This window comes from Telopea speciosissima, chromosome 7, assembly GCF_018873765.1.
Source record: "Telopea speciosissima isolate NSW1024214 ecotype Mountain lineage chromosome 7, Tspe_v1, whole genome shotgun sequence".
Lineage (NCBI taxonomy): Eukaryota > Viridiplantae > Streptophyta > Magnoliopsida > Proteales > Proteaceae > Telopea > Telopea speciosissima.
The window spans coordinates 4391609-4402028 of NC_057922.1; the positions used below are offsets into that span (position 1 = coordinate 4391609).

A 10420-nucleotide genomic window follows, 5' to 3' on the forward strand; every position below is an offset into this window, starting at 1 on the left:
AAAGAGCATGTTCTCTATCAAATTTATTGGCTTATGCAAGAGTAGACGAGTGTTTGTATTCTTGAATTTCATGGATTATTCATGAGATTGTGACATGATATCCTGCATTTCCAACCGTATTCGATATCAACCCCAAGCAATGAGTTAGGACTCTCTGAAGTTTTTACTAAAGTTGAAAGGTTGGAATGGTGGGATCTGATATAGTGGGACACGATTTTTTGCTACAAGGCTGTATGACCTTGTCTTTTGTCTACTTAGAAGTTTTCCCTTTCTGACAAGTTGTCGATGCTCCCTGCTCTGGATTGGGCTATGGTTCAACAACTATTGGTGATATCTGATACGAAATTCTCTCTATCTCAATAGGTCCAAATAGAATCACTATGGTAGTAAGAATTTTCTGAGAAATGCCTTACAAGGAACTCTCCGAACCATTGCATAGTTGGAATTGTAGTGAAGCACAGAATATGTAGACTAGAGGGTAATGGAGCAGATCCCAAAACCAAAAAGGATTCCCAGCTCCTTTGCTCCCAAATTTTCAGTTTCTTCTGGTTCTTATTTATAATTGAATCTCACCCTCTTTGTTGCTTAAATTGCGTCTTATGCTAAATTTCATATTCTTTTTAGGCTTTTTTATTTGTACTCCTGGAAAGAAAGTAATTCTGGATGTGGTTGTTTGATCCAGGCAATGGCTCAGGTTCGAGGATTGGTGATATGCTGCAACCCGAAGTGGGTGGTTCTTGTGAAAATTTCTTCTTTGCAGGAATTGACAAAGTAAGGAACTCATTCGCTCTGGAACAGTAAACGAGATCGGCCTTGGCTGATTCTGACTCCTGAAAAACGTCACCAGAAAAAAGAAAAGAATAGAAGAAGGGAATCTCACCAAACTTTTTTTTTTTTTTAAAAAAAAAATTCTCAATCTCCTGAATCTGTGGTAAAGCTAGTAGTTTTCGGTTGGGAACGTTGTAAAGTTAGTGGAATCCATGACAGAAACGCACAAATGAATCATGAATGAAGCAATGCAGGTGCCTCTGTCTTCTTCTTCTTCTTCATATGACTTCAATTCGATTCTGTCGATATCTTCAAGTCTTCATTGGTGGGAAACATCAATTATGGAGAGGGAATGTAGGCTTTTAATTACCTAGGGCCAGGGGTACCTTAGGCGTTCTTAATTTCTTCATCGGTGGGAAACATCAATTATTAAAAGGATTAATGTTATGCAACCGAATGGAATCTCCTCCATTCTTTGAAGGACTTGGGATCCAGTTACTCCAAAGGCCAATTGGGATTCTGAGCCCTAATTTTTCCTCTCACATGAGAAATAAATTTTGAATTTTGAATTTTTAGGCTAAGATACATATAAAACTCGAATTATTATAATCATTTGACATGGATCAAATAAGACAGGACAATTATGTAATCTAATCATACAAATATTTTAGTGTGTTATACCATTTCAGCATTTCTGCTTCCTACAATCCATCCTCATACATTTATGTAGAGCAAATTTTGCCTGGTGATAGTTGACCCCAGATCCTCTGTAGCACGCTAGTGAGTGCAACGCACATCAAACGTCTGGAGATGCGCTAGAGAGGATTTTTTTTCAATACACAATAGCGAATGCATTATGCTATTATTACACATGGGTTTTGTTTGGTGTAACCACAGTTTGATTACACTGACCCCACAATTTTTGCATTACAAATAAAACAAAATTGACTGCCATTATTACATTTTTCACATTGGTTTTTACTCTCAGTATATGACAGTTTTGCCATGCAAGACAAATTGGTGGTTGATTGATTTGTAAATGAAGGATATTTTTTTAAAGAAGAGAATTCTCGGTGGGGGAGTGCACGGCTCACATTCAATACAGAGGAAAGGCGAAATGACAGTTCCACCCCCATGAAAAACGAAAATCCTACTTCCATGATGTCAACATGTGGATTCTCATTTGACCCCCCCCCAAGTGTACATAATGGCCACGCTCGTCCCAGAGAACAGTGACACCTTTTATAATGAAAATATCAACCTCATAATATCTTGTCTTCAGATCTAGTTTTATTCAAATCACAGTGAAAGAACAATTCTCTCATCATCGATAGCATTAATAGGGGTGAAATGGATATTTCATAATTTCAACTTGTAGGGATAAACAATAATGACCATAGATTCGAGGGTGAATCCTTTTCTTTTGTTTTATACGTAATACATTAGTGGTTAATGGCTTCATGTAACCATGCTTGGTGGAGTGATGATTTTACTAGGGAATTTGACTCTCTCTCTTAGATCTCTAATGGGGGCATTGTTCAACCAACTGTTTTGGGCCACTCCTTAAAGAGAGAGTTACTTAAATTAGTGCACCCTGACGAGGTTGGTCATCATGGTGTCTTCCGACACCACCTTTTAGCCTACCTACATTGCATCTCTTTTCTTGTTCTCCCTTTTTCTCTCTTTGCTTCCTTCCTTTAAAATGTAAGTTGGGCAGCTCAGTAGAAATGAGTTTGGACCCACCAAAGGGATAATGGATGGAACATCGATCACCATGGGCTTCCAAAGCCTGAGGAAACTAATTTCACCTCACTCTAACTGTTTCAAAGCTATATATAAGTTCACTAGAGAAATCTCAATTGCCTAACTTGATCCCCCCCCAAATCTCATAGTAATTAAAAATGGAAAAGAAAATTTTGGCAAGCTCTCTCTTACCCATAAAGAAGTGGGTGTGGCTCTGTTGAATAATAGGGTTACAATCGCTCATCCTCACACCTCTCTCAGATTGATTATAGAGAAATAATTCTTGCTACAAATTTATAGCGAAAACCTTTACAGGTAACTTACTGAAATACCCATTTAACGAAGCCCTTTACAGATAACTTACCGAAATACCCAATTAGCGAAACCCTATGCACGTAATTTGGGCCCTACGACCTCTTAAAGGTCCTTTGGAATCAATCCACTAATACAACCAACGGAATACAAGACATCAAAGTGTTTGATACTATGTATCTAGTAGAGGTGTCATCCAGCTCGAACCAGTCGAATTGATCGAAATGATCGGAAAAAACCAAACTAAATATTTTTCCATTTGATAGAAGATATGTAAAATTAAATTTAAAATTTAAAATATGATCAATCCAAATCATTCCCCAAATACTTAACGATTGGACACTAAAAAAATAGATGTACCTAACCATAGATAGATTTGTCAGACCATGGTTTGCCTGAATACAAATCTAAAATCTTTCAGTCAATATGCGACAAAGATAACTAGAAGACAACACAAATTATTTTAGGACAGCAAATAGTACTACACTATTTCCTTAGAATCTGACCAAAAGGACCTTTCTTCAATTCTCTTCAGAGGTAGTTGGAAGTTTGAATACTTGGTTGGCTTGGTTTTAAGAGAATCTAGTCATTGATTTGTAGCTAGTTCGAGGTTTTTTATATGTGTATCTTAGAGCCAACTTTGTCACTGTCAAGATGTAAAGGTAAAATTTTTGTAAGTTTGCTAAAGTTGTTTTCACTTTTTTTTTCAACCTTTCCTCTTCAGAAAAGAATAAAAATGAAACCAATAATTAACACAGAAGGTCCACCATCCTTTTGTTTTCTCCTCAAATGATTCATCAAACAGACAAGGAAGGGACCAGGGAGTGTCTAGTCTATTGTTCATAATAAGTGACTTCTCTTGTGGAACCCATGTTGGTAATGATACATGAAACATGATTAGATTAACTAGAAGCTTTTCATTAAACTCATGTTTAACATTAATGGATCCAAAGAGTTGTTCTATATAGTGAAAAACTTTGAGATCTTGGAGCCCAAGTACTAATTAGGTAGATCACTTAGCATGTTGAGTGCTTGTTGCTTTAGCTGTTCAAAAGCTAAATTAAAGGTTAATGATGATTTGCGTTTGGTTTTCGGCATTGTTATGCACAAAATCAACAAGTTTGAAAAATCTATTAAGTGGATTCATCACGAATTAGTTAGAATCATAAAAATTAAGTAGAAAAAATCATACATTGTTTGTCATACAATTGAGATAGTCCACCAAATTTGATAAGAGACTTACTACAGAGCTCTTAAAGCTATCCAATAGTTAGCCGATGTCAAATTATTGGGCTAAAAAATGGTAGGCATGACCGAGCGCCTTGCCCGAGTGAGGGTAAGGTGGTCATTTACCGCCTTGCTGTGTCTTGACAGTAGGGTCCTTCCGGACAACTTGGCAGTAGAAGATCTGAATCTTAGGCATGCATGAGATGTATTTCTCTGTACTTAATTTTTTATCATACAAATATTTTTCAACTATTTCTAAGAACTTTATTTTATCTTGCATGCAATAGAAATTAATTCGATATAGAGGGATCTTGAACCTAATTATCCATAAAATAAGGGTTGTTCTCATTTGGATATGGAAAATATCAAAGCCGTACAAAAAGCCTTCTTATCTGGGCCGTGCAAGAAAATGAAACATGTAATTATATATATTTTTTAGCTCAGCTAATAAATAACCATTTTTATTTATTTATTTATTTTCGATTTCATTTTTAAATATTCACCTAGGACAATTATTAAATTAATTAATCGTATATTGCATTTCTTGTCCTTGGGATAGAACTAGGAGTAGGTAGTGTACCTACAATAACTATATATATAAGTAACGGGCAAGAGATCTCTACTTGGTTGCATGGTCTCTACACAAGTGTCTAGGACAATGGGTGAGCACGCTTGGGTATCTACCTAGAGGGCAAAGGCGTGATCTCACGGTGCCCTGTGAGAAGGCATAGGAAACACCACCAAGTAGAGATCTTTTTCCCATAACTAATATTATATAGTATATAATCAAGGGAGAGTGTTCTCTGTGTGGGGCGTAGGGGCCACACCACTCACGGCAGCCAATGAGCACATTGGGGGTGGAATTTCTACCATTCATGGAGGGTGCGCTGGCCATTCCCCCCCCCCCCCCATGTGTCTAGGCGTGTCCCCTCCGTCCCATGTAAAGACCATTTCTCCTATAATCAAATATGAAAAATTATGTAAGCATATGAATATAAAGAAATACACACAAGTATGTGAGATATTATTATGGGAAAATAGTCTTATTTATGGAAGAGAGAGAAAGAAAGAAAGAAAATATTTAAGTAATTCATAATAAATTGATTATTTTATTTAACTTTCTAACAACCAATAATGCATAAAAAAATCTAGTATTATATACAATATGAAACCAAATTGGTTCCTTGATAATTTCTTTATTGTTATGTTATTATTTTATTAACTGTGAGATAATTATTGCTTTAAAATTTCCATGATATTAAAAATATGGATTGATAACAACCACAAACCAATGAGCTATTTTATTGAATGGAACCAAGTGAGCACGATGCACCCCAATGGGAAGAATTAGATCATAAGATCTCTAACTTTAAAATATATTGTAGATTGTGGATACCTACCTAAAGGTGTGTGATTTAATCATGTAGTATTGATTTTTCTTTTCTTTTCTCTTTCTTTCTTTCTTTTTTTTTGTTTGTTTTTTTTTTCTCCTTTCCCCTCCATTATACAAATCTCATGTGTGGGATTATAATTTATTTGGAATTTTTACTTTTTCACCCAAAATTTTTATCAAATAAGATAGTTTAGTATTAGATCATAAGTCCTTGTCACCTTTATTATTTGAGAACTATTCCATGGAGCTAAGGTCCAAAATATGGAAAAAACAAGTCTTTGTACGACTCAACCACCCAGTGTCATTGAACTGTTAACAAATTGAATCCATGGATTACTCACATAGAAACCCAAATTCAAATATGAGGGTATATTGGTTTGGTATATTTTCCAAATAATTACATTTTTTTGGCCAAAAAAATAATAATTATACGTGTGATATTAATGTAAATATTGTGAATGAATATGTGAAGCCAAGAGTATCGGATCATTAATTTTTGGATGAGATAGGTGTAGTTGGGTACATAGAAATTTGACCTATTTAGTTACCAAACCATTCGTGAATAGCTTGGATTGAGACCAAGATCCGATCTATTGACAACCCTAGTAAAGTTCCTTTGGTCAAACCAATTTTTGGATAAGAAAAATCTTTCATTTGATTAGGTACATAACAAGTTTTGAGCTTGATATCTATGGTATAATCTATGATGTTGAAATTTCTTTATTTTTTGTTTTTTTTGTTATTATTATTTTGAATTAAAGTTGCCTCCAAATTGCCATAGTTTAATTTTTTTGCCAACCAATTTGTATTACCTTCATATGTCACATGGTAGATATTTGGGCCATTTAGGAAACATCCTGTACAATCTTCTATAATTTAAAATGCCTAAAGATAGGGAAAATGTTCTTATCACACCATTCTTGTCTGTATTTCTGTCATACCTATAACTTTTCAACCATGAAATTGATGATTTAATAAGGTGACTATTGAATAATCTTGAGATACTTAGATAAAACATCTGTCAAATATGGTGATCTATTTCAACCATACAACACACCATGTATAAGTTTTTCTTTTTTTCTTTTTTCTTTTTTTAAATTTTCAATAGTTTCAAATGAGTTTATGTTTTGTTCATTTGTGGGACTTTTCAAACTTATTTTAAACCTATATAATAGAACATGTGTATGTTTAATTGGTTTGAAAATCCAACCATAGATAGGTGCAGACGAGAAATGTTTGGATTATAACGTGAATACAACATAAAAATAAATTTCACGTGTCTAATCTCATTAAACCTATGATCAATCTTCATTTAAGTATAAAACATTCAACAAATCTATCTCATGGAAAGGCAGAAAAATTACCTTGAGCATCACAAATGCAATGCCTGGGGGGGGGGTTGGAAAAGGGACTTAATTGTTGGCTACCTCCGCTAATCCCTTTAATGATCTCTATTAGTAAATCCCAACAATTGGGGTTCCTTATTGGTTACCTTGATTTAGGATAATCATCCGTCTCTCTCCTATTCTTCATTGTTAACCTGTATTCCTCTTCATTTCTCTTAATTTGTTTTTGGAAAGATCCATGTAGCTGATCCTATTCAATTGGGATGAGGCTGAGTTGTTATTGTTATCTTTCTTTCTCGTATCATGATAAAATTGCTAAATACAATCAAAGATTGCCAAAACTAAGAAAGATGTAGATTATATTGGGATAATCCATTAAAGGTGTTTATCAAATAATATCTTTAATTTTCAATTAAACATATTTACCAATAAGTATACCTAAGATTGATATTTTATAACTCTTATACATCTCTCGAATTTAATGGTTAATTATGCTTAAGTCCCTTCACTTAACAAAACTATATAACAGGTCTTAGGGCATGAAATCAATTACTGTCACCACCCTAGACCGTCACTGTTCTAAATTGAAAATATGAATCGTTGATTAGACCCCAAAAATTTTATAAAATAAAATTAATACAATTTAATATTTTTTCAAAACCTTTTGTAAATATTTACAAAATGTACCATTGGATTCGGATTTCGTCCAATCATATACATACAATTTCTCATTAGTGATTGGTTTCCTTTGGATGACTTAAAACTATACATATACCTCTCATTAAAATAAGATCCTTTCAGATCTTAATTTTTTTGGTAAACAAGATCATTTTAGACCATGAGAATCATTTAATTAAATTGATTCATTTGCTCAGTCTTGGAATCGTTATCCTCTATTGTTCGCTGCTCGAATAATACCTGCTGTCCCCTCACATGGGGGCGAAATGATGACTTAATCTCCCTGCCCGAACACACTGCCCGAGGGAGGTTAAGTCATCATTTCGCGCCCCATGTGAGGGGACAACATTGTGCTGTTCGGGCAGCGAACAACAGAGGATCAATATCATTGGTTCTTAATATCGATACTTGACCGCTATGATGTATCAATTCAGTTTGCATTAAGGGCAAAATGGTCAAAAAATAATTTTATTTTAAAAAAATATCATTAAGGACAAAACCGTCTGTTACCGGCCCATACCAATACGTCTCCAACAATCAAGGGATCCATCTCAATTTTAATTTTGGAATGAAAGATTGTGATATAATTCATACCTTTATTTATTTATTTATTGGTTGACGTTTATGACCCCAGATTTGGGGAATATACAATAAGAGAAAATAAAGGTAAGAAAATGGCAAAAAAATAATTGGTTCCTTGATTTTTGGAGACGATTTTAATGTCTATTTTGTCTTTTATGGTAAGAAAAGATATAGGCGGTTCTGTTTTTCTGTTGGTCGAACCGGTCTGTGGGTTAAATTGGGGACCAATTAGTAGTCTCATTGAATGGAGGCAGGGTCCACAATCAAGTTTTTTTTTTTTGTTTTTTTGATAAAAATATTTCATTATACGAGGTCCACAATCAAGTCAATGGACCCTCACAAAATAACACTCTTTCGGAATTTTTTAGAATTAGAAATGGATTGTGTGTGCCGCATTTGTATCACTAAAGATATATATTTCCACATAAGTAACACTGAATCGGTATGTCTTACACTCTTAGCCGCGTCGCATGTGAAAAGTGCAAATCTCAATTTATTGAACGGACACAAAGATTCTAATGTAATGGTTGTTAGAACGGGTACATGTAGTGTATTTGTGGACCCAACTGTACAAACAGAAACAGGAGTAACTAGCAATGTCTTCACGTGAGAGTGAGTTTCTAATTGTTAGATTAGAATCTAAATTAAACTGTCACGAGACGCGTATTATGGGATTCCTCGGGATTCCGATCTGAGTGGTCAGAAGCGGGTTACCATGTAAGTGCTTAGTTTCTATAATGAATATTGGGATATAAATGGAAATAAAAATAAACTTGGAAAGCTGACGTGTAATACTTTATGGAGGGCCCGAAAGGAACGGTCTAGATTTTGCTTCTCCATGAATCCATCTTCTGGCCCTCTGTTTATCTTCCCCTCTCCCTCTTCCTCTCCTTCTCCACTCTCCACCCTTTTCCCTCACTCTCTCTTTCTCTTGCTCGCCAAGTTTCTCTCTTTTTCTCTTCTGTTCTGTGTTTCTTGGTTTTAGGTGTTAAGGGTTTAAATCTCTTAGTGGGTTTGATTTGATTTGATCATAAAATACAAATATGTTGTTGGGGAAGAGACCTCGTCCTCAGATGAGGAGAACGACAAGCTTGACGGAATTCAATATGGATCTAAGCAACCCAGAAGAAGCTCCGGCAACCTCTGATTCTATGGTTCAGAACGCCATGAAAGAGCGGCAGAAAGCTGTAGGCCATGAAGGTTCTTCCAGAAGGAACCAACAGGGTAGTGGTGGTGGTGGTGGATTTGGGTCAGATGGGTTCGATTACCGGCTCATGGCCGCTACTATCTCTCCCAGAACAACCCATAAGAGGAATTCGAGCAATTTCATCGAAACACCTCACTTCTTAAGAGCTTGTAACCTCTGCAAGCGCCGCCTTGGCCCTGGCCGTGACATCTACATGTACAGGTCTGTATCTTAATATCTTTCCACCTTCTGTGTGAAATCCCAGCAGAGAGATCTGGAAGTTTTTTTGGGGGTCTTCTCTTTATGGGTTTTAAAGCTTTAATCATAAACCAGTTTCGTTTCTGAGAGTTATTATAATTTATCATCATTAACTTATATTTAGTTCTAATGACAAACCATTAATACTAATTTCAAAAGTTGGGTTTTGTAAATTTTGCAGAGGAGATAGCGCGTTTTGCAGTTTAGAATGTCGACAGCAGCAGATTAACCTAGACGAACGCAAGGAGAAGTGTGCATTGGCTTCGAAGAAAGATGCATCGACTACCGCTGGATCAGAATCCTCCCCTTCTAAAGGAGAGACAGTCGCAGCTGCATAGACTTGCAGAGAGAGAGAGAGAGAGAGATTAAAGTCCCTGCATGATCTGTTTCCCTTTCTCTTTCTATATATATATTTGTGAAAAAGGAAGATTTTTAGATGTTCTGTGATGGGAAAAAACTTATAAATATGAAATTAGAAGGTAAAGTTCAGTTTTTTCTTAACATGCAACTGAGCTAAGTTTAGTTACTATGATTAATCCAGATTTTCATATACAAAGATAGAATCTCTTATGTTTGTTTCTATATTTCACTTCTCTCAATCATGAATGGAAGAAAGTTGCAGGTTTTAATTACTTTTTTTTTCTGGGTTTCTCAAACAAGAAATTGATCGCCATAGTCTCCATTGCTCAGCTTTGTGGATGAATGTGTTTCAACTTTCCACGAGATTCCCATCGTTTTCTAGTCAATTCCCTGATTACTGTCCTTACTTAATGCTTTAATGTGTAAACCACACGGATACCCGGATACCTACCACTCTCTCTACCCATTACCATAAATCACATTCACATACCACTCGTGTGTGTGAAAAGACAAGAAGCAAACATCCCTCTTCTCAAACAAAGGTTACAAAAAACCGTATCGTATCAG

The 10420-nt window shown here is 35.4% G+C and overlaps 1 protein-coding gene across 1 annotated transcript; it reads left to right on the top strand.

Moving 5' to 3' along the window:
- The first annotated feature begins 8916 nt into the window (after positions 1-8916).
- LOC122669083 (FCS-Like Zinc finger 6-like) lies at positions 8917-9862 on the top strand. The gene is made up of 3 exons (XM_043865734.1): positions 8917-9193; positions 9245-9457; positions 9675-9862. Exons 1-3 carry the CDS (start codon positions 9093-9095, stop codon positions 9829-9831), a joined length of 471 nt encoding a protein of 156 aa, XP_043721669.1. The 5' UTR covers positions 8917-9092; the 3' UTR covers positions 9832-9862.
- The last annotated feature ends 558 nt before the right edge of the window (positions 9863-10420 follow it).